This window comes from Sarcophilus harrisii, chromosome 4 (genome assembly GCF_902635505.1).
Source record: "Sarcophilus harrisii chromosome 4, mSarHar1.11, whole genome shotgun sequence".
In the NCBI taxonomy this organism is placed as follows: Eukaryota; Metazoa; Chordata; class Mammalia; order Dasyuromorphia; family Dasyuridae; genus Sarcophilus; species Sarcophilus harrisii.
Genome location: NC_045429.1, coordinates 373460396 through 373486143, shown reverse-complemented (window position 1 = coordinate 373486143; position 25748 = coordinate 373460396). Strand labels below are relative to the sequence as shown.

The following is a 25748-nucleotide window of genomic DNA, read 5'->3' as shown; positions in this document are numbered from 1 at the left end:
TCAAAACAATCCTCTAAGGCAGGTAATACAAACAATATTTCTATTTTACAAATAAGGAAATCAAAGATTACTGAAGTTATATGACTTCTGCAATTATAGAGTTGTTAAGTGTTACAGATAAATCAAAGCCAGAATTTGACCCTCAAGGAGATATATCCAGAGCTCTTTCCACTAAAGTTACTAAGTATATAAAAAACAGATGCATTAGGCGCTATAACTATGAAAACTTTATTACCAACCTGAAATGACTTCCAAAAGAAGCATGAGTTTAAGGCCATTCCTGAAATCTTCCTCAATGTTCTCAATCTGGGTACCAGCTTTTCTTAGATGAGAATTACACCAGGCAGTAAATGTCTGGAAGGTAAAAGAAATATTTGTCAAAACAACAATTAGAAAATTTCCTTTTGAAAGATAGTTAACCAAGCACATATACTGAGCAGTACAAAAAAAGAGGACTTTGGGTCCTGTCCATCCTTCTAAAGGAAGAAAATGAAAAATGAAATGAAAATGAAAAAAAAATGAAAAAAAACAGGGATAACTGAAGACTTGAGGCAAGTTTTTAGCAAGATTTGTTCATCTGATGAAATACCCAGAACTCCTGCTTGAACTTTAAAAGACTAGAACCATTGGCTTAATCATTTTGTCTCAAATTGTCAGCCTTACAGTTAAGTAATGACTTTTTCTGCCTTTAACCTCACAAGCACTTTGTGTTTTTGAAAAATATCTGTCCCATATTATTTTATATTATGTTTCTACTTCATATTCCTCAGGTAGATCCTAAACCACGTAAGACCAGGAAAAGGTCTTAAATTTACCATCAAACCTAGGTCTAGCACAATGGTCCACATCCAGTGCATACTTAATAAATGTTGAATTTTGTAACTATATTGTATATTGTAACTATATTACTTATAGTTCTACCTCATCAATTAAACTATAATTCTTAATGACAAAGATTTTAAATTTTTCTTCTAGTCCTAAATATTTTTTATAATTTATTCAACAAACATTTTTAATCCTTTACTATCTGCCAAGCGGATAGTATGGAATGGTAGACACTTGTCTTAGTTCTTGGGGAGCTCACATTCTAATGGGTAAACAACATTCAAAGGGTAATTTCTTACTCTTTTACAGATAACATGGAAAATAATCTGAGAGAGATACCAAGAAAGGGAAAAAGGATTTGAGCTGAGTTTTGACAAAAACAGAAATGCCAGTGGACAGAAGTGAGGAGGGAAAGTATTCCAAGCATGGAAGACAGCCAATTCAAAAGACACAGACATGGGAAACAGAGAGTCAAATGAGAGGAATGGAAAGCAGGCCAATTAAAGGAGGCGGGTAAAGTGAAAAAAAAATTAGAAAAGTAAGAAAGGACCAGGTTAAGAAGGGTTTTAATGCAAAACAAAATACTTTGCATTTTACTCTTGAGAAAATAGTAAGTACTGGAATGTATTAAGGAGGGAGAATTACTATGGTCTCCTAGAATGGTTAAACTTACTATGTATGCCACAAATAAAATGCTTTTGTTCCCTAATTGGGATTAGATTTCTTATGCATATTTTGATATTATTCATTAGATACATCTAAGCATACTTTATAATCATATTTTATCTGGAGTTTTTATTAGCTTGACAATTTCAATGAAACACAAAAAATTCCTCTTCCCAGATTTTGGGATGGGAGATAGAAGGGAAATTTACTATGACATCAGAAGGAGAAACTCGAGTATATTTTGTTCATATGAACAATTGTCATATTTAGTGATTAGAACTCAATAGTTCTTTATGCACTGGCCTGGGAACCAAACACTATGTATAAAGCCTTCTATGAGAAAAAAACAGTATTCTGAAGCCAAACTACCAACTTACAGTGAATTTCCCAAACACATTAGTTCATAAATTTCATCCTATCTATATACTGGAATAAAGATAAAATAATTCATATCACTCTCTACTCTAGAGAGCAAGAAAAAAAGAACATTTTGTGTATGCTCTTTGTAGATCCCAGATTAGTGTGGATGTTCTAAGAAGTATCTGGGATTGCTAATTAAGTGGTGCACTGCATGGAAAGCAGGACCTGGAGTCAGAAAAATCAGAGTTCAAATTCAGCTTCAGATATCCATTCAGGGATATGACCTTGGGCTAAGTCATTTTACTTCTGCTTAAATAAGTTTCCTCATGTGTAAAATGAAAGTGGTGATTATACCTACTTCCCAGGGTTGTTATGAGGCTTTGATGTCCTGGTAGTCTTTAAGAAAGAACAAACAACAACATTTATAAAGTACTTGCACAGTGACTGGCACATACTAGACAGTTAATGTTTGTTCCCTTCTTCCCTGACTTCCTACAAAGAAGCTATTATGATTATCATAAGTTATTTGACCACCTGCAAAATATATTTTTGTATTGATTTGAAATTTCTGCAGATAACATGAATAAGCAGGCTGCAACATAACACCAATCAAGAACTGCTTAAGAAACATGACATAAAATGGCAAGCATGTCAGCAAAGTGTTGTCTAGAAAAGAATGTTGGCCAGTAAATTGTAAGAGGGAGGAATAACTTATGGTCAGCCTGAATACCACACTGATACTCATGGAATGTCAAAAGAACTAGATGAAATCCTCTAGCACTGTGGATGGAGAATGTGTGGAAGGATATGGACAAGAGCTAGACAGTATAAAGCCACACAGAAAGGATCAACAATCCAAAGTACTAAAGGAGAAATCTTCAGAAAAATATATCTCTTTATATATCACCAGGTGGCATCCAAAGTTATTTTGTTTATTTTTCAAGCTTCTTTTTAACTTGGTTTTTACTTATGAACTATTTCCTGCCAAAACAGGATTAGAAACAGCAGGCAGCTGTTGACTGAGAATGCAAACTCCCTCTAGTCTTACAGCAGCTGCTGGTCTCAAGAACAAAGTGCTAACCTAGCACATTAAATGGAAAAAAGTAAATAAGATAATAGTGTAAAGAATGAACAAGGCAATCAACCTCTGAAGAAATATATTATTTCCAAGTAAAATACAACAAGATAGAAGTGAATCTTGTTAAAACAAATTTTTTCAAATAGCCCCATAAAATAAAGGGATTTCCAAGCCCTGGCCAGTAGACCATCAATTTCAGGATGTTAGCAGTCCTTTGGAGTTCATGGTTATTTAACTCTATGAAAGTCAGCTAAAGGAGAAAGTTTGCAACCTATTTGCTATAGTTAAGTATGAAATACTCTAGTTAATGACATTCACATAAATGATATTGCCTAGATCTTCTAAGGAAAAATGGATTAAAATGGGGAGGGAGAGTATGTAGTTTAATAGGCATCTATTTTTTGCTCATTCAGTTTTACTGACAAATGATGACCTATGAATACACACTTAGCCATTTAAATCAATATAACCTTGAAAATAAATAGTACTGGAAACATTACTGAAATCCACTGAAAATAATATTAGTGTACTGATCCCCAGAGTGATTACAGTTAGATCTTATAATCAAGGTAATCATTTGTTACTTAAGTGATAATATCCAGAAAGATTAAACTATTAGCTAAATAAAGCCTAATGAAGTTTAAATATTTTTAATTAGAACCCTCATGTGCCAACATAATTTTGAGAATTGAGAATAACTAATAAAACAAACACAAGAAAGAACTTCACTAGCTCTGTACTGCACATTGAACTTGGGGGGGAAAAGATTATGAGATAGCATAAGGCTTAGTTTTCATTTTTTGGAAGTAAAATGAATTGACTCAGTCTAGGATAGAAAGACTTTTCCTATATAATCCTACTACTATTTAAAAGTTGTAGGAGTATATTCCTGGACCACTATTCTTACCACTGTTTAAAAGAATTTGTCTATAATCTGTGATTCCCTGCTAAATGAACCTGGGAGACATGGACAAGATAAAAAACCTGGTAGTTTGACTAAAGTCATGATTTGGTCTATTGGACCAGTGTTTCTATTAAACTTCTTTGTTTTGGAACATCTTAAAGTCATCTGGAATCTAGTTTTGGTCTTTCTAGTCAAACAGAACACAACAAAGTCTCAAGTAGGGAGTAATAGTCATCATTTATGAGTTTCCCTCAATGATACAGTTTGGAAGATATATTTATCCACCATATTATATGACATTTGTCCATGTTCTCTTAAAAGTTAATCAGATGAGCTTCACTCAACATCCTGGAGGCTTTCCCAAATTTCTCTAACATTAAGAGGAGACCAATGGAGTACTCTGGCTGTCCACCTGTTATCCTTTGTTCTTATCATATGACCAGATCATCTTCTCTTCCTGACATAAAAAAATCCACCCCAAATGTGCAGATGGACTACTTGTGCCCCACCTTGGCAGAGCATTCTGAGCTGGTATTGGTCTGATTAGCCATTGGTAGTGATTAGACACACTATAACTAGACTTTAACATAATGATGTCATTTTGATCCTCTTCAAGAACAAAAGTCAGCAACGAACCAACAGTTCCTTGATGATGTTCTTTATTTGTTATTCTTTTTCTGTTGGTTCAGAGTTCCTTATTGGTTATATGTTGCACCCTGCTCACATCCACACTGTGCCTCTCCATTGCCCTCATATGGTACTGATCTAGTATCTGATATTCATCTTTAATTTTTCAGAGGCAGTATGGATGCATAACTCTCTTCTATAAGGTGAGATCAGTAAAATGTTAATACTAAAAAAAAATGGGTTTTTGTTTTCATGAGAAGCTTGGGAAAGGGGATTTTGCACTTTTGTGATTTTAGAAAATATCTAGATCTTCCTTCTTTACCTCTTTATATCTTCCTTCTTTTCAACTTTAGGTCCAGAGTTCACTGTCTATCTCAATCATCTATTCCAGATATACTTACTGCTAGACAAGCTCAAATGCATGTTGAAATCTGGACAAGATGAAAGATATTTTTCCTCCATCTGCTCTTTCTTGTTTAGATGGACAAGACTCCTCTGAGAGATTACAAATCTCTTCTAGAAGAGTTGAGACTTTATAAAGAGCTGAGACTTTATACATCTTATATAATGTCAGTCATAAACAGCAGTATCTAGAGCAGTGTCATCAAACTGAAATACAAAGGCATCTCATCTGATCACATAGTTGAGTTATAAAACAAAAAACTAAAATGATCTGTTTGTATTATGTTTTTATTTATTTTGTAAATTAATTCCCAATTATATTGTAGTCTGATTCAGGGCCCCCTCAAAAACTTTTGAAGGTCAAATGAGGACTTAAGAGTTTGATACTTCTGATTTGGCTGTTTTTACCATTAAGAGAGACTTCCTCTTTAACATGTATTCTACATCTCCTTCATGTGGAAAAATAACTTTGTTGAACATACATATTTTCCTATGTTTGTGCCTCACTTGATGTATATAATCAACAGATCTTTAACTGGGGGCTATTTTTATAATTATACCTTTCAAGGGATATTGAAAGATCTTGATCTATGGATGGCAGACACCTTACCTCAAAAGAACTTAAAAGGTGATTTTTTTTTCTTGCTGAATCAAATGCTTGTTTGTAATGAAAAATTAGTGTAATGCAACTTATATTCATTTACATTTAATCAACTGTAAAAATAACAAAGATGTGATCCATTGTTAAATAGTATTTAGAAAAGACTGCTTGCTCCCTACTAATACACTCATTGAGGATACCTAGTTATTTAGAGAGATTACTCTCAAAGATTTTGAAAATTGGCACATGGATTAGAAAGGAAAAAGAAAGAAGGGAAAGGGCAAAGAAAAAAAAGGAAAACATTCTCAAGCAAAGGAATATTTGTTGGGAAAACATATGTGGTTTAATCCTACTGAAAAAGTACTATTTTAATTTTTCAGAAAACAAAGTCTAAATATTCTAAACATTTTTTTGTCATCTCTTTAAAGTTATATGTTTCTATAAAATCCATGGAGTGGAGGACAGAAGATAAAGAGAAAAGGAGAGAAAAGGAAAAGATCATCTGATGGTTAACTTGATATAATGCAATAGGAATTTATTCTGTACCTGATATATGAGATCATCCGGTAGTTAATTTGATATAATACAATAGGAATTTACTGAGAACTTCATTATAACCCATGCTTAGATAGTCTGTCCTTCAATCATAGACATAGTCTGTTACCCAGTTCCTTAAAGTTAAGTTACTCCAGCTTAGTAAATATTACCAAAGTTTATATTTCTTTGTCATTGGAGATTGCTTTTCTTTCACATCAGAAAGATGTAAACTCTTTGAAGAATTCAAAAACTCTTCAAAAATTTTAATCTGGGCCCTGATTGTTGAAGATTCATCACGTCCTACAGCATTTAGGTGTTAAAGACCATGCCTAAGTGTGAAGGGTTCTCCAAAAGCCCCAACAACTGTGAATCATAACAACCCTGAAGGAATTGCAAATCAGCCTTTACTGACATGGATGTTGCTTATGGATTGGGAATGAAATAAATTGGAGGCAAGAGGGAAGAGGTCAGAGAATGCAAGTGCCTCTCAGTCTTCTTGTATCATTATCATCCTCTCACATGAAGGGATCCATTCTGCTGGTCTGAATTGGATCCCCAGCAGCCACTGGTAAGTGGCTCCCATAACATTTAGCAACCACTAGAAGGTTGCTCCCATAATATTTAGGTATACCCTAAGTCCTCATCCTCCTTTCCAATTCCTGTTAGGAGTATAATGATGAATGCAACAATATTAATCTTGACAAGGCCATGCCAATTGATTGCCTATAACTCCAATGATCATTCTGATTTCCTGATCACGATTGTCCTATTTTTGCTGTCTGGTCCAATTAAAATGTAAACAACTCGAACATAATAACTATCTTGTTTTTATTTGTATCACCAGGCACTTGGCACAGTGCCTGGCACTAGCAAGTACTTGCTAGATGTTTTTTCACCCATTTGTTCACTACTTCATTCAAGAAGTTGTTTTTAAATTATTCTACAAAAATAAAGATGAGCATTACTATCTCTATTTAAGTCAGCTGTCCAACTACTAGAAAGGACAACTTGATTCTCTGCTCTACACAGGGTGTGACATCTTATATTACTAAACATTCACATACCAAAAAAAAATGGTGATTCTATAATAACAATCTGGATTGCTTTATTCTTCTGTACTTTTTGTGGCTCAGGTATAATAGTGAAATGAAAACAGTCCAGCAAGTGATATGGGGTAAGATAGAGACAAAAATAGTGATACTCTGGGAACTTGAAGAATTAGTTTCATGTGATTAAGCTGAAGGGAACCTTGTCTCCTCTACATTCCAGAAAAAGAAATTAGAGCCCAATAACTATCACTGTCCTCCTTTTTATCTTTCCAAAAACTACTTGATTTTGAAACCATAATTGACAAAAAATAAGTTTCCTATAAATATATGGTAGCAAAAAATGCTTTCCCTATTTTACAAAAGATGAACTTCAATTAAAAGAAGTCTTCCATAAGAAAGCAATGCTATAAAAGAGACCCAAGCTTTTATACCTCAGCCCCATATTCTTAATCATAAGAGCAGGGCAGCTAAGTAGCACAGTGGATAGAGAATCTTCCCCAGAGGACCTGAATTCAAATTCTATCCACAGAAACTTGACACTTACTAAATGTGTAACTTTGGGCAAGTTAACCCTGATTGCCTTGTCCAATTTTCCTTAAGCTCCTCCCTTCCCCCTCCCCCCGCCCCCCAGACCAAAAAACAAATAAATAAATAAAAAGCACAACACTTTCCTCTAAGCAAAATAACAGAATATAAAATAAATGGAATATAAAAAGTAACAATACACTTGAAGAACAGCTGTCACTTACATCTATCACTGATAACTCAATGGAGAAAACTTAGATTCCCTCTCTCAATAAGATAGTGTCATTTATTTCTATTCTATTTGTGGATCAAAGTATATACTACTTTGACTGGTTTTTGCTTTCTCATAGTTTTTCCCTTTTGTTCTGAGTCTTCTTTCACAATATGACTAATGTGGAAATGTTTAACATAATTGTACATATATAACCTATATCAGATTACTTACTGTCTTTGGGGAAGGGAAGGAGGGAGAAAAATTTGGAGCTCAAAATCTTACAAAGATGAATGCTGAAAACTATTTTACATGCAATTGCAAAAAAAAAAAAAACTAAAGAAAAAGAGTACAATTTGAAGAATTGCCAAATATCAATGGAGACGCACATGATGTGTGTGAATAGGCTATAAAACATTAATAAAGAAATTCAATACAATAAGAAACAAATAGTTTTTTGATCAGCTGTCTTCAGTGTATATTCATTTTGGCTATTGTCATCTCAATGTTGAATGTTTGTCATAAAATAGTTACTTGGCTACTTGCCAAAAATAAAGTGACAAATAAATAAATACGACGTATATTTATTCTTTGTTTTAATAAAGCAATCTCAATCTTATTAATTTTCAAATTTAGGTCATGGATAGATATGCAATGGTAAGAATAAATAATTTCTAACAGGCCCAGAGATTACATTGCTAGTTGCTTTAGGACCATACATTTATGATTGTAATAGAGGTCATCTATTCCAATCCCTTCATTTTATAATGAGGAAAATGAGTTCCAGATAAAGTAAATTGCTTAAGATCATAGAGATAGTAAGGGGCTAAGCAAGGATTTGAACCAGAGTCTAAGATTCTGCAAAACTTGCTGTTAATTTATGAAGCACTATGAAGAAAGAAAAACAAAACTCTATGATTTTTATGCCAATCTTTGGTTTTATTTATATGTATCTTACAAGAAGTTCTAAATAGTCAGACTAAACTATTTGTTCCAGCTAGAAATGTTTGTCAAAATTTCTGATAAGGAATTTTTTTTTAATTTCTTTTTTTTTTCTTTTTTTTTTTTTTTTTTTTTTTTTTGCTGTGGCAATTGGGGTTAAGTGATTTGCTCAGGGTCACATAGCTAGGAAGTGTTAAATGTCAGATTTGAACTCAGGTCCTCCTGATTTCAGGGCTGGTGCTCCATTCACTGCACCACCAAGATGTCCCTAATTTTATTTTTTTAGCTTATACATGTACATTCTCTTTTAATATTTTCATACGAATCACATTGGGAAAGAAAAATCAGAACAAAAGGAAAAAACCACAAGAAAGAAAGCAAAGGTGAAAACAGTATGCTTTGGTTCACATTTAGTCTCCATAATTATCTCTCCAAAGTTTATTGAAGTTGCTGTGTATCACTGAATTGCTGAAAAGAACTAAGTCTATCATAGTTGATCATCACACAGTCTTGGTATTGCTGTGTACAATGTTTTTCTGGTTCTGTTCCTTTTACTCAGCATCAGTTCATGTCAGTCTTTTCAGGCTTTTCTGAAGTTAGCTTGTTCATAATTTTTAATAGAACAACAATATTCCATTATTTTCATAACCTTTACTTATTCAGCCATTCTCTGAGAGACATCCACTCATTTTCCAATTCCTTGCCACTACAAAAAGAGCTGCTACAAACTTTTTGGCACATGTGGATCCTTTTCTCTCTTTTATGATCTCTTTGGGATACAGACCCAATATTGGCCCAGCTGGATCAAAGGGTATACACAGTTTTATAGCCCTTTGGACATAGTGAAACTACTACTATTTGTAAAAAGCAAAACAAAAAACCAACTTTAGAATTTTAAAGTATCATAAAAAATTACTGAGATCTCTATCACTAAAGTAGTCTTCACATTGAGTCAACCTCATCAAACTGTCCTCCAATGTGCTTGTATCTGCTGTTACACTACAAACAAAAATTGGATTCTCTTTTTTAAAAAGTCATGGGCAGTACTAGCCAAGATCTATCAACATTAGTTTATTTAACAGTAAAGCTCTTTCCAACACTCCCTAATAGAAATGTTAGCAAATAAAGCTATAAGTAAGAGTTTTTGCTCAAACCATGATAATATATTTATCTCAGATCCCTTATCCTCAAAGTCTATGGAGACTGTCCCATGTTTCTGACAATAGCAATTATACTGAGATGATAATCTTGAAAAAGAGGCTGCCTTGTGACTAACAACCTATAGTTCAATTTCCTTTAAAAGAAAATATCGGATGTATCTGTACAAAAATATTTTAGTAGCATCTTTTATAGTGACAAAAAATTGGATGTTCATAGACTAGAGAATGGAGTAACAACTGTCATATATGAATGTAATGGAATACTATTATGCCATAACATGACAGAAGGGTAAATTTCAGAGAAACACTGGAAGAATTTTATTAACTGATAATGAATAAAGTATAAAGAATAATTTATATAACAACTACATTATAAAAACAAAACTTTGAAAGACAAGAACTCTGATGATAAAGTTGTTAACTGTCTGCTAACAGAGAGGTAATAACACAAGACAGGAAAGGAGACATACTTTTTTGGACATGATCAACAGAAGAATTTGTTTTGAGTATGTAAACACACTACAGCAATCTTGTTTGCAAACAAAAAAGAACAAAGAAGTTTCTCTCCTTTCCCCTAATAATGTGTGGGTAAGAAGGGAAAGATAATAAATGCTTATTAATTTAAAAAAAATTTTAAAGGGAAAAAAGGACCAGAAAGTTTACTAAACAGAATTCCAGGATATACCAGCATAAAAATAGTATCTAATCTCATTTTATTTACTTATTTATTTGATATTTTTACAAACCAAATCACTGTAAAGGGGCACCAACTCTAATAGACTGGATATTTCTCTGTGCTTTTTTTACTTGTTATCTGATTTTATTCAAAGATTTCAAACTAATGACTTCCTACTATATAATTACCTCTAACAAGTAAAGCCACCAGCAAGTCCATCATTACTTACTCAGTCTTCCAGGATATGCTGGTTTTTTCCTACCTTCCTACTTCATAGGATTTACAATAGTTGATCTTTGTAAAGTAATAGTTAATACAGAAAATAAAATGTAGCGGCAAAGTGGGGAAAAGATGCTAATGGTGTTAACAGACTAGAGTTTACAACTCCAATTTTATCTGTTTCTTCTAAGCAAGTACTTAACTTTCATATCTAGCAGTTCTTCTAATTCTAAAATAATGTTAAGGGTTGCTCCCTCTTAACTTCACAAGATAACTGCCCTGAACAGAATGGATACTTAATAAAAAATTGTTTAAATGAAAAAAATGAAGAATAGACATACTAGCCAACAATACTCGCCATCACAATGGTTTTTGGAGTTCCATCAAATAAATTTGCCTACAAACATTATTTTCTATTAAGTTGCTATTATAAAAGTTATAATTTGTTTTTTCAACTTTTTCATTTTGCAAATACTAATTTGCTAAGATTTCTGTAAATGGTCTTACTAGTTCCTTTAAAAAACCCCAACTAAATATAAGGGTCTTTCAGAAGGATACAGAACTTAAAAAACAGTAGGGTGGTGTGTGGGTGCTGAAATAAAGGGGATTGCCACCTTAGCAATGAAAGGAGACTCTGCCCTATAAAGAACAGGTGGACTAATCCTCTGGAAGGGTTAAATTTCCCAGGGATCATGTGACTGATATCAATAGTAAAGATACTGTCTGACTGCAGTCTTTGGAGTGCTTTGGCTTAAAAGTTTGTATGTTACCTTTCAGAATTTCACTGATAGTTGCCAGGAAAAGACTCTATACTACTAAGCTATAAATAATAAAGTTGTCAAATTATGCATCTACAATTCTATTGTGGTCAATAATCTCTGATTCAAATTTCAAAGTATTAGAAAAAGATGATGTTTCTGCTGGAGTTCTGTCTAAGCAACATCTAGTACATTGCTTTGAACACAATGTTGCATTTCTATAAAGATTATTAAAAACTGTTAATCCCATTTTTTGAATTTTAGGAATAATCTTATTTGGAAAAAAAAAAACAAAAACAAAACATTAGCAACTGTTCTAGAAGGCCCAGGTACCTGCTCCTTCTATGATCCTGAAAAGTTTTTTAAATAAGTAAAACCCACAAGTGGAAACAAAGAAAGATGGTATTATAATGAGGCAGCATGATATGCTAAGAATGGAGGTCAACCACCACTTCACTGTGTAACCTTTTGCAATTTACTTTACTTCCCTTGTCTTCAGTTTCTTCATCTGTAAAACGACAAAATTTAAACAAGAAAATCTTTAAGGATTTTCTCTAAAATTAACATTTTATGATTCCACAAATCAGCATTTGTAAGAGATCATGATTATTTAGAAGTATATATATTATATATATGCAAGTTCTTTCTGGAAAAGATTAAACCCATTACCAAGATATCTTAGTCTATTTGGTGCATTGAAATTCTCATAACTTTACATAATGAAAAAACCATGGTAGTTATCCACTTCTGTTTTTCGCCCACAAATCCCAGTCTTTAAAATTCTGGTAGATAATTCAGAATAAGAAATAGCTCAGTTCAGCATTATGAATTTTCAGTTCCTCAGTTTTAAGACTGGTTCTGTCTACCAAATGATTGTGTGATCTGGGTAAACCACTTCAATTTTCTTCTGGCTTTTGTCTCCGTCTACATCTGTAGGATGGGGTGTTAAGCTAACTAACTATATAGAGCTTTTGTAAAGCATGACTAATCAAAAGCAACAACAGAAAAACCCTGTAAATACAAAAGGAATATAAAAACACAAAATAATGGCCAAAAAAAAGCAGCTTTCACACAATGGTGGTGCAAATTCAAGGTGTTCCTAGGAACAATTTGAAAAGGAAGGAAGAAATCAGTTTTGAATAGCTCAAATGAGTCGAGTAGGAAGTTTAGGAAGATAAGAACAATCTTGGAGTCACGATTTTATGTTAAACCCACTTGAGCACAGGGAAATGTTCCCACCTTCAATTAACTATACATAACATGCTGTTGCTTAGCAGGAGTCACATAACACTGTGTACACAGACAGGAGGAATGCATGGAGAACTAGGGTCAAAGAACACAAAGAACTATCTGCTCCTCCATGTTCTACCACCAAGGATTGTGCCACTCTTCAATAAATAAACACTTGATCCCTGGGCACAGATCTTCCTGTCTTACACCCTTTCTCTATGCCCGGTATGTCCTCTTCAAATGCTTAATTTCTGCATATGGAAACCTAACCTACCCCTCAAAACCCCATTTGAAAGGGCATCTCCTTGAAGCCTTTCCTAATTGCCCAAATGAAAATGATTGTTCATTCCTTAGACCTCAGACCTTACTCTATGTCCCTCTCATGTTCTTATCATATATTTTGGTGTTCTGAAAAGAGAGCTGAATTAGAAATTAAAGAGCCCAAGTTCCTGATATTCTACAAAATATTGATTTGCCTTATGTGTTTTGTATATATCACTCTGTGTAAACACACACACACACATATTCAAAATACATATATTGCACTCCCTACCCTAAAGCTCCATGACAATATGGACATTGTTTTTTGTCTTTATCATACATTCCTCCCACTTCTTAGCAAACATTATGTACTGTATATTGTATTGGTGTCAACTCAAATAGAAACAGTCCTTGCAAGCCCCATATTGACTAAGAAAACCACAAATTAAGATTATATTGCATGTATTTCTACTTATTTTGTTAAATATTTTCTGAATACATATTACTCTAGTTCTGTTGTACTCAGGTATTTTGCAGGCTGGGAATTTGGCACTTCTATTTTGTATAATAGGTATTGAATAAATGATATCTATACAAAGAAATAATTTTCTCAAACTAAAGTGGCAAGAAAATTCAATTTTTGCATTTGAGGGTGAAATTTGCTTACTTTTCTGTGTCTATAGTGCTTTTGGACTTAGTTCTTTGTAAAGTAACTTATTTGAAATCAAAGGTTCCCTAAGAATTGGGATGATCTCTAAAGAGCAGCAAGTATACAGAATATGGTAGTTGATCACAAAGGGACAGACAACTGAAAACAAGTATCTCTAGCCACTCTGCCTACTTATTACCTGCATAATTACTGGGGCAAAACACTTAACATTTCTGTGTCTTCATTTCCTCATCTTTAAAATGTTACTCTATTAGATAACCTTTGAGACACCATCCATCTCCTCTTCCCTTATTTAAACAAACTGGAATTTTCACAATTTCAAAACAGATAATTTGACTTAGTAGTAAGAGGGTTTTCCCTGTCATTCAAATAAGGATTCTCCCTGATCGATTTTTCTGACATCTCAATAGAGTCAGTTCACATACAAAGAAGCACAGAGAGAGAGAGAGAAAGAGAGAGAGAGAGAGAGAGAGAGAGAGAGAGAGAGAGAGAGAGAGAGTTCCCACAATGGGTTTCAAAAGTTCATTTGTAATTTAGATGGTTTGGGTTTTATTTTGGAAAGTACAGTCCAGTCCAGAAAAGCCTATTCGTAATCAGGGTACCTAAAAAGATAGCAAAAAGAATAGGATCAAACTTAACTATCACATGTAAAAATATTTCTAAGGGGAAAAATTGAATTGAGGATTACAAATCCCTGAGAATATAGGAGAGGGTAGTGAATAACAGAGACAGAATAAACAGAACCAGAATAATGGAATCAGAAGATATCAAAGCTGGGACAGACTTTTGAGTTCCATGTCATCATTTTGCAAATAAGAAAAACAAAGTCAAGATAGGTAAAGCAGATTTTCTAAGTTAATGATAGCTCTAGAAAGAGACTATCACCCTGTTCTGTTTCCCAATATGGTCCTCTCTCTCCATGCCACTTAGCCAAGGTTTGTAACTCAGGGTCCATGAAATTTTTTAAAAAGCATCTTGAAAACTGTAATTTGATATCATTAACTGATTTCCATTTTATTTCATTCATTTAAAAACTCTGGAACTAAAAAGGAGTCCATAGGCTTGAACAGATCAAGGGGGAAGGAGGAATATCCAAGAGAAAAAAATGTTAAGAAACCTGTTGCAAGGAGTTCATCCTCCTTCTCTCCTTTATGTCACTTTTTCCTCCCCATTCACTGCAACAGAAGAGATCATACTCTATTCCACTTCATGTTGGAATTCAATGAGGTTAGGAGCAGTGAGAAGAACTTCCCTCTATTCCCCTGTCCATGAGTTCTGACCCTTCAACTGTATACCTCTTATAGAAGTAGATCTCCAGATCTTCAGCTCTAAAAGGAGCTATCTTCCTATGTAAAGAAGCTGAGTATATAACTTATGTAATGTCTCTTTATGTATTTAACATAAGTATTTTTCTCTCTTCCATAAGGCCTTCTCTGGCTCTTCAGCTTGAAGAGAACTCTGCCTTTTCTCCTATTCTTGACTCTTGTGTTTCTCTTCTGCTCCTACTCATGCTCTTCTTGCATGTCTTGATTCCTCCCATAGTTGATAAAGCTGGAGAACAAGTGCTTGGTCTTATGCATCTTCGTATGTTCCCTTGTGCAGTGAGCTCAATGCCTTTCATATTACAGGAGCTCAACAAAAACTTACTGAATGAAGGTATATACATCTGTGCATACAATGCAGCAGCTAGCTCACTTCAAGGGCAGAATTGTTGGCTGATCTGAAATGATTTCAATCAAAGTGAATCAGAATTCTACCACATGAAAATATGTTGAGAGATTACTCATCCCCAGAAGTTCAGGAAGACTTTTCCCTAGAGGTAAGATGACTGATGATGACAGATAGATTATTCTTAATTCTCTAAGTTGAAGTCTTTTTGTAATTGAACATGTTACAGCCAACTGAGGAAGAAATCATAGTCCCCTCAGTGACCCCAGCAAAGTGTAGAGAAAGAAGTGCTGAAAATAACAATAACTTTTATGTAGTCTTTCAAAGTTTTCAGAGTACTTTACATATTTATCTATTATTCATTATTCAGCCTTACAATCCAAATAGGTGCTATTATAGTCTTTGTGTTATAGATTAAGAAACTGAGATACCTAGCCTTTTTATTGCACATTTGTAAACATTTTATGAATATCATCTCATTTTATCCTCACAGCAACCCTGGGAGGCAGGTTCTGTTATTATCCTCATTTTATAAACAAGGAAACCAAGGCAGAAAGTGTCTAAAATCACATAGCTAAGCTAGCAAGTGTCCCTAGCAGAAAGTGATTCCAGGGATTTCTGACTCCAAGTCTAAAACCCCTTCCATGATGTCATTTGGCTGCCTTATCTAGGTGATGATGAGTGTGGGTCTTTCCCTCACTCCAACTTAGTTAACAATTTGAAGTTCAAAGGCAAAGGTCACAGACAGTTCTTTCTTTTGAAGTGTTCAAAATCCATTATCAAGTATGTTAAAATTTTAAATACTCTGATCCAAGTTACCTACCACATAAGAAATTGGGATGTCACGTTAAAAAATGGTACACAGAAGCAGCTGGAAGCTATCATTTGAAGCTGATTTTAATGACTGTGCTTGCTAAATCTGTGGAGATAACAACTGATGTAAGCCTTGCTATCACCACCACCACTTCTATACATGTAATTAGTTTACATACTTTACACCTAAGTGAATCTCCTACAATATACTATCTTTGAAAACAACTACCTACATGGTCTTAATTTTTTTTTTTTTCTTTTTCTTTTGCTGAGGCAATTGGGGTTAAGTGACTTGTCCAGGACCACACAGCTAGGATGTGTTTAGTATATGAGATCAGATTTAAACTCAGTTCTTCCTGACTTCAGGTTTGGGGATCTATCCACTTTGCTACCAAGCTGCCCTTTTGAATTTCTCATATTGCTCATTGCTCCATGCCAGATTCTCCAAATAAAATCTAATACAAGTGCTTGTACCCATTCCAAGAATCACTTAACATGATATTATCACTATGATATTACAAAAAAAACTATGATATTACACTTCAATTTCCTCATCCAACAAACATTTATCAAAATGCCTACTATATTCAAACCACTGTGCCAGGTAATTAAAATTTTAAAAATAGTCCCTGATTCCTGTAAAGAATTTACACCTACTAAGAAGGAATATGAAATATACAGAAAAAGGAGCATTTGCTAAAAAGGAAATAAGTCTATGCAGAGTGCTCCATGATAGTCTAAAGTGAAAGATCTTATTTTCAGCTGATGGGGAGGGTAATCTCCATGTGAGAGGTTACACTTACTACTTAGAACCTTGAGGATTGCAAAAGTGGAAATGAAAGAATGTACTGAAGGCCTGGATAACATCTTGTACACATGCACTCAAGGAAAAACTATCTAGTAGTCAGGTTGGCTAGAGTATAGAATGAGTGAGGAATTATGAAAAATAGGCTCAAATAAAATGTGAAGGACCTTGAATATTAGTTTAATGGCTAATGCATTTTATCAATTTATAGTAAATGCAAAAGAATGAGTGCCTACTAAATTTTGAACTGAATTAAATTTCAAACATTTAGTGGCTATTGAAGGTCTCTAAGCAAAAGAGTGATGAGGGCAGATCTATATATTAGAGCAACACAAAGGGGAGATCACAGTGGTGAACTCCAGGAATGAAAAAATCAAGCCAGGAAGGCTTGAGACTATTGTAATAGCTCAGCAAGAAGTGATAAGGTCCTAGATTGGTCTAGAAGGAACAGTATGAGTGAGTGCCCACGAAATTTGGACTATCACTGTACAAAAGTCAAAGGATAAGGGAGGCTGAAAGCCTTTACAAATGGACCAGTCTAAGACAGGCAGATGCCAGGCCCCTCTGAATAAGAACAGGCTAAAGAAGGATGAACACAAATGTAAGACTACTGCACTTGGGGGCTCTTCCAGTATTTTCTCAGTTTCTTTCCCATGTTCCACACCCTTCCACCATATTTTAGGAGAGGCAGCCTCATTCCATCAGACTGCAATAGAAGCACTCACTGAAAAGCTCAAATTTTAGGGACTCCAGAGGCTTACTACACAAAAACTTTTGAGAATAAACATAGTTATCCAATTTAACAAGCATTTATTAAGCAATGACTATGTTCTAGAACTCTGCTAGTCACTAGAGGTACAAGAGTTCAAGACGCTTGCATTTTACTGGAAAGAAATATGTATTGTAAATATATACAGACTAAATGCAAAGTAATTATTTGAGGGGGGGCATTAAGCATTGGGAAAGGGGTTAAGAAAGTGTCACTAGCATTTAAGGTAACATCTAGAAGGATTTCAAGAGGCAGAAATGAGAAGGGAAAATTTTTCAGGCTTCTGGGCAATCTGTGCAAAGATAGGGGACAGGGGAAGGAATGATTAATTTCATTCAAGTCAGAGACTGTGAATACAAATGACCTCTCTACCAGTTTCTACCTGTGTAACCCTGTTCAAGCCTAAGCAATCCCTGGGCCTCAGTTTCTTCATCTGTAAAGTAAGGACATTAGACTAAATAGTCTTTAATGCTCTATATCTATGACTCTATGATCCTAAGAAAATAAAAAAATAAATATATAAAAATTATGTACCTATGTAATAAATATATATATTTAAATATAGAAGATAGTTATGTGATAAATATACATATAAAAGTATATACATATAAAAGTATATAAAATGAGTAAATAAATATATACACGCAAACAATATGTAAAATACACAAATATATAGACACACAATATATGTGTATGTATGTATAAATACACAAATATAAGTTACAAGTTAATGAAAATACTTTCCAGGAGATAGGTTGAATAGTACAAGTAAGGGGAATCAGATATTGGGGGTCATGCTTGAGATGAATTTTGCAGAGACCTAGAGACTTCAAGAGGTGGAGGTTGGACAGGGGAAAAGAGAGGACAACATTCCAGGCATCAGGGGGACAGTCTGTGCCAGGGCACATGAGACAGGATTTGAATGCCATGGATTGGATACAGCAAGGTCAGTTTGACTGGCATGCAGAATGTGGGAGTCTTGTGGATTCAGTCTGCAAAGTTAGACCAAAAGCCAGACTAGACTGTACTGATTTGAATATAAATTATAATTTTGACTGAATGTGTATATCAATAATGTTTTCCAATGTTTATATGTACATATATACACTGTGCATATATGTATATATATGTAGATGTATGTATATACCATCCACATTTATGTCATATTGTATATTTATTTGTATATTGTGATAGGTAATATTTATATTATAATAATATTGTAATAATTACAATAATAAATTGTAATAATTATAATAATATAGTAACAAAGCAATATATTTATATATTACAAGTATTTTATATGTGTATAATAATGTATGTCACATATATTAATGTATATTTATATATCATATTTTTAAAATAATGCATATATATATATATATATATATATATATTACACATATTTTAAAAATCAATGTGTGTGGTTTGACAGAAAGAACACTAGATCTGGAGTCAGATAGCATAGTTCCTGAATCTAATACAGGTCATTTTTTGACTGTCTGATCCTCATTTTCTTCATCTATATAAAGAGGAAATTGGATTCAGTCCCTTCTAATTTTAAATCTATATTCCTCAGAATAATATATAGCCTCACTATGGCTCTGGGATGTAGGTTCTATTATTGGTTCCCTTTTACATGTGAGGAAACCAAAGCAGACAGAGGTGAAGAGTGACTTGCTCAGGATCACACAAAGGAGTAAGTATCTGAGGCTGCATTTAGAATACAGGTCTTCTTGATTTCAGAACCATGGCGCTCTCCACTGGGCAACTTGGCTGTCTTGAGTAAGAAATTCTTTCCAAACCCTTAGTCCTTTCCTTCATTCTACCTAGGACGTATTGTGCTCAGTAGTATCATGATTGCCTCTATAATAAGCCAACACAATAGCTGGTGGAGAAATACTTTGGGCCCTTTCTGGTAATAATTCAAATCAATACAACAAACATGTTTAAATATCTACTGTGTAGAACATAGAATAATCTTGTGTGTAATTAATCTCATGCTACATTCCTAAAGTAATTATAGCCTATGGTAATTATGTAGATGGTGTTGGTCAGGGAGTGGCAGAATATGCTACCATATCTGATTTGGCAGTCTCTGAATATAGTAACTCAATTGAGGAACATTCCTCTGGAAATATCTACACTTTATCTCAGTTACCTTTCAGAGGGTGATAAACCAGCAGATTAGTGCTTTGGTTTAGAAGCACTCAGCTAGGAAGCTGAGGATTCCCTTATCACGGAATCACTACATTTGAGAATGAAAGGGACTTGGGAGGCCTTTTCCCAACCCAAAAGGAATCCTCTTAATAAAATAACACTAATTATAGATAACATTTATGGTGTGCTTTAAGATTTGCAAAGCACTTTTCACCTGTTATCTCATTTGATCCTCTCAACAACCTCAATTATAGATAAGAACATTGAAGATCAGAGACTTAAGTGACTTGCCCAAGCAATTAAGGATCTGAGGCAAAATTCAAACTCAGGGTTTCCTGAGTCTAAGCCTAATACATTGTCCACTCAATCCCCCAGTTGCCTCCGGTGGTTATCTAGACTTTGCTTGAAGAACTCTAAGCAGAGAAAATCCATCACCTCTCAAAGGGAACAGGATCCATTTTTGGATGGCTCTATTTATAAGAAAGACATCAAGCTCAAGGCCCCATTTTTTCAATTTGTACCCAATGTCTGGTATTGTTCTCTATGCCCAAATAGTACATATCTAATCTATCTTGTGCATGATAGCTCTTTTGTGTGGAGAAATGAAATCTGAAGTCCTGAGGATTCAATTGTTCAGATTAATGTGAAGTTTTTGCTTAACCTACCCTGGAGTCAGCAAAATGAGTTCAAATTCAGGCTCAGACACTTATAAACTGTGTGACTCTGGACAAGTTTTTTAATCCCTTTTGCTTCAGTTTCCTAATCTGTAAAATGATCTGGAGAAGCAAATGGCTAACCATGTCCTTGATCTTTACCAAGAAAACCTCAAGTGTAATCAAAATCTGGCATGACTGGAATGAGTGAACATTAACAAAAACCCTACAATGAGGTTTCTGACTACCTATATTACCTGGACAGTAAAGTCACAAAAACAAACATTATATAAAATAAATTTACTATATTATGGAATTCCAGAACTATAGATAAAAAGCAACCTACAGGGTGGATTAGTGCTTTCATTGAACCTGAGTTTATAATAAATAGCTTTTGTTGCACATGTTTTTAATTACTGTCCCTGAGGGTTCAAAATAATTCTAATAGTCTGTTCTCCTTTAAGGTTATGGTGACACTCATATGTATACACAGGTAATCCTCTACATGTAAAAGTGATATATTCTAGCAGTCTGTTAGAAATTTTTAAAAAGGGAGATGACATTGCAATTGCTTTTCTCTGCAAAATGGTCCTGAGATGGGGTTCCTCCATCAATTTGCTTGTCTACCTCAATAAGAGGGATACCTGGTGCCCTAATGTCAGGAAGATTCATTTTCTTGAGTTCAAATCTGACCCAGATACTTAACTGAGTGACTCTAGGCAAGTCATTTAACTCTGTTTGATTCAGATTTCTCATCTATAAAATAACCTAAAGAAAGAAATGGCAAACCACTCCCTGTATCTCTAACAAGAAAACCCCATGGGGTCACAAAGAACTAGACACAACTTAAGAATGCTTCAACAACAGACAACCTTTCTCCTTTCTAGTTCTCTTGGGTTATCTATTCCTTATCTTCCAACTATACTCTTTATCACTTTAGTTCACCGTTGATTTCATTAATATAGGTAAGCGTGCCTTCCAATGGGACAAACCAAAACTTTCGTCCATGTGCTCTGGCAAATCTTCCCTAACAGGTTGCTTGAGTACATGTTGTAATCTAATCAATTGTGTGACTGCCATAGAAGTCACATGTGTGAAAGCCAGCCTGTTTACTTCTATAGATTCATTAAGGATGATATGTTTTCTTGATATATGAATGTGTTAATTTCAAAGCTTTTACAGAGAAAGAAAAGGAAACATGGAGTGGTTATTTTTATTGATAGCAATGAGAGTTATTGATATTTTCCTAACAGCAATTTTGGAGGTAATAATAAAGTTCAAGATTTTTCCAAGAAATTAGTCTAGTCCAGTGGTTTTGAAACTTTTTAATCGAAGGCCCCTTCATATTCTTAATATTTATTGAAGGCTCTCCAAAGAGTTTTTATTCATGTGGGTTACATATATTTACATTTACAGTATTAGAAATTTACATTATTTACAGCATTATAAATTTAAAATATCCTGGTATTATCATGAAAAAAAATTTTTTTACATCATGGACTTCCTGTATCTAGAGGACTTCCACACTTTGAAAACTATTGGTCTTATATATTAGCCATGAAAAGAAACCTCTAAATTCTTAATCATTAAAGATAGTACTTAGTTTCTTTTAAAAGTATTTTATTTGCCTTTAAACACTAATGAATTAGTAATAGATTGTTAAGGTTCTATGACTATGAGACACAATTCCTTTGAAGTTTTTATCTTATTACCAAGATTCTAAATACAGCAATAGAACAGAGTGTCACACACCAGGGTATTTGACAGTATTTTCTCTACTTAACTACTGGGTCCTTAAAGGGCTAAACATAAAAATTGTGACTTAAATAGATTAAGTACACAAATAGGAGAGAAGGGAGGTTAAGCCCTAATTTTTAAAAAGTTGTTCTATTACACTAAGATAATAAAAATAGATTGATTCTCTCTAATCCATAAGCATATTTTTTAGTCACATAGTTTCTTTTGTGTCAGAATAATGCTATAAGCAAATCCCTTTAATTACTCAGACAGACTTATAGGTCTAAAAATAATAAATGTGGAGTTTGGAGCTGGCTTCAACTCTAAATCCTATGATTTGCTTGGTCCAACCCTCTTATTTTCCAAATTAGGAAACAGGCCCAGAGAGGGCCAGTGATTTCCCCCCACCCCAAGGTCACAGAATCAGTTAGTGGCACCTAAGCCTTTCTTGACAGAGCCCAGTGCTTTCTTTTTTTACAAAGCTTGTTTGATTTTTCCACAAAAATTTTTTTAAAGCACAAATAAAACATAAATAAAATGACCCCTAAAGATAGGAAAATAAAATTTAGGTGGATAATTTCCTAAGATTTAGAGCTTAAAGAGGTTTTAAAGATCTGTTGGTTCAAATTTTTCACCTTCAGAGAAGAAAAAGGAAGGCCAAAGTTGTGACCAGCCCACCATCCCATAATGGTAAATAGCTGGGTTGAGATTGAATGTATGTCCAGGGTCTTGTAAAACAATGCCCTTTTCTCCAAATAAAAATCCACAGAAGTTAATCAGTTTTACAGTTTTACAGTTAGTAAAAACTGATTAACTCAGGCAAGGTCAGACAGTTATCTGATAAATTTTCAAACCCCCCCTGACATTTCTCAGGGTTCAAGCTAATTGAGCTAGCTAATCAAGCTAATGTGAGATAGATAATATATCAGCTAAGAAAGAATCAAAGTACATTCCACCACTTCTCACTCTGTATCTGCCCCTGGAACTTATCTGATCCTCCCCAGAAGCAGCATTAGAGCCTCTTTCCTAAAAATATCCTTGAAACAACCACTTTTAAAGTCTAGAGGGGGTGAAATTCATCCTGCTCCTTCCTAAGGCTCTACACTGGGTGTAAGGTGGGGGGTGGGGGGGGAATAAAAATGTAAGAGTATCATATCCAATATCCTCAGACATTGTGTTCCATCTCCAGTTTCAAATTCAAAAACATCAAGAGAGTAAAGCCATATTGGTAAGACTATGACTATCCCTCTTAAAGAAAACTTCCTAACAATGAAACCCACCCGAATATAGAACGGATGGTTTTTGGAGTGGTGGCTCCTACCAATGGAAGTGTTCAGGAGTAATTACAGCATCACTTACCAGAAATGTTGCAGCAGAACTCTAAATGTCTTACAGCTCTATGACGCTATTCTAAAAAGCTAAACAAAAAAACTTGACACCCTCACAATAATTTTCAGAATTGTTGTTTGCAATAATGAATCTCTACGGGAAAAGAAAAAACATATTAAACACTCTAGCAACTGCGTAGACATTGTTACTTAAGTTCAGCCAAAGCCCAGCCTGTCTCAAAATAGCATAAAGCATCTTCCTTTTTTTAGTTGATCTGAAATTCCTTAGGGCCCTGATTAAAAATACATAAATATATTGCCTGAGTGAGGAAGGTGGCTTTCTCCCACTAAAATGGATTAATTTATCAGATTAGCTAGTTATTACTTTAAAGGAGACATTCATGAATAAATTTCAAAGAAAGAGGAGACAAGAAAAATTTAGTGACAAGTCCTAGGTAGTCAAGAAGTTGCTAGGGAAGGAGTTGGGAGGGTAAGCAGGAAGCAAGGATTGCAGATTGAGAATAGCTGGCTGGAGGTTGACAATGGGAAGAGGGCAAAACATTAAAAACATGGCAACCAGAAACACCTACTTCACAATTTTGCCTCAGGCCAGCCCAGTAGCCTATATTAAAAGACAAACTATTTTTTACTTGGAGTGACAGTATTCCATTTGGAGCCTGCTTTTATTTCACCAAAGCATGAAAAATGATTTAAAATGGTTTTTACAATGAAATAAACTGATCTTTTATTAATCTTTTTCAAGAAACTATAAGCTCTTCATGGATGAGAAACTTGTTTTATATATCTTCCTATTTTCTTGCTTCCTTGTTCTGGTACCTAAGAAAGTGCTCAAATAGTTGATAAATGAAAAGTGGAGCGTTTCTTGACTCTCAGCACATATAAATTAATAGAAAGGTAGCTTGGAGTGGTAGATAAGTAGCATATAAGTCAGGCAAATCTGGGTTCAAGTTTCACCTCTGTGAGCAAATCACTCTATTTGATAACTCAGGCTATAAAAGGCTTTATAAGGCTATAAAGCAATAGATGGGTTCCAATTTGAAGAAATCAAAGATCGATGCTCTATTGATGTATATGTATGCTCCTGTTCTGCTTAGCTAGAAGTAATATAGCAGAGACTGAAAAGTTAATTCCATAAAAGGTCTCTGATGATGGATTTGTTTTGTTTTGGGTTTAGTCTTTGTAGTCATTTTAAAAATTCTTATTGATCAACTGGCTCTACTTTTCTGAAAAGTCCACTTCACACAATTCAATATGTCCAAGGTTAAAGTAAATAGCTCATTTCCCCCCTAAATAATTATTTTCTGGTCTGAAAAAATTATACATAACCTTGGAGAGATATTGTTTGCTTGTGACAAATATGTGCATGGAGAAAAAAAATATTTGGCAAAAGGGGAACTAAGGATTTGTTAAAAGCTAACAAAGTTCTTTTACATCAGATATTTAAAATATCAATAATATGTCGATAGTTTAAAATTATACACTTTCACCAGGAAAAACTATTCACTACTACTTTCTTATCTAAAATTTTTGCAATATAGCAAATAGAATACAATTGTAGCAGTTTTACAATACAAAACAGTTTACTGGAGAGAAAACTAACCTCGGAGCCTGGAAACCCTGAGTTCAAATCCTACCTTTAACAAATACTGTGTGATGTTGGGGAAGTTATTTAATTTCTCAGTATCCTAAGCAATATTCTAAGTTGCCAAAAATGTGCCAGCCTGCATTCATAGAGTGAATCTCCTCAACCTATAATTTCTTATATCAATAAAATCTCAGGTACAGTCCCTATCTTTTATACTCTTTATAAAGTGCTTCTCCAACTCCTTTTACATCTTTCTCCCTAGAACAACTTTGCAAGGATTATCATCATCTCCATTTTATAGATAAAAAATAAGACTTGTCCATGTTCTTATGACTAGTAAGTAGCATCTCTATGATTTGAATCCAGGTTACCTGATATCAGGTCCAGCATTCTTTCTACTAAGCCATGCTGAGCTCCTATAGATCTCTCTGGGTGTTGGACTAGATCATTTCTAAGGTCCTTACTAGACATGACATGCTATAATTCTCAACCTTTGATTATATGGAAGCAA

At 34.2% G+C, this 25748-nt stretch overlaps 1 protein-coding gene across 2 annotated transcripts in view; it reads right to left on the bottom strand.

Moving 5' to 3' along the window:
• Positions 1-25748, bottom strand: part of ACTN2 (actinin alpha 2) — a 95722-nt gene that overhangs the window by 46666 nt on the left and 23308 nt on the right. For both annotated transcript variants that reach the window (XM_003767797.3, XM_003767796.3), the window contains exon 2: positions 240-354. In XM_003767797.3, coding sequence (XP_003767845.1) covers positions 240-354 — 115 coding nt within the window. The remainder of the gene's footprint in view (positions 1-239; positions 355-25748) is intronic.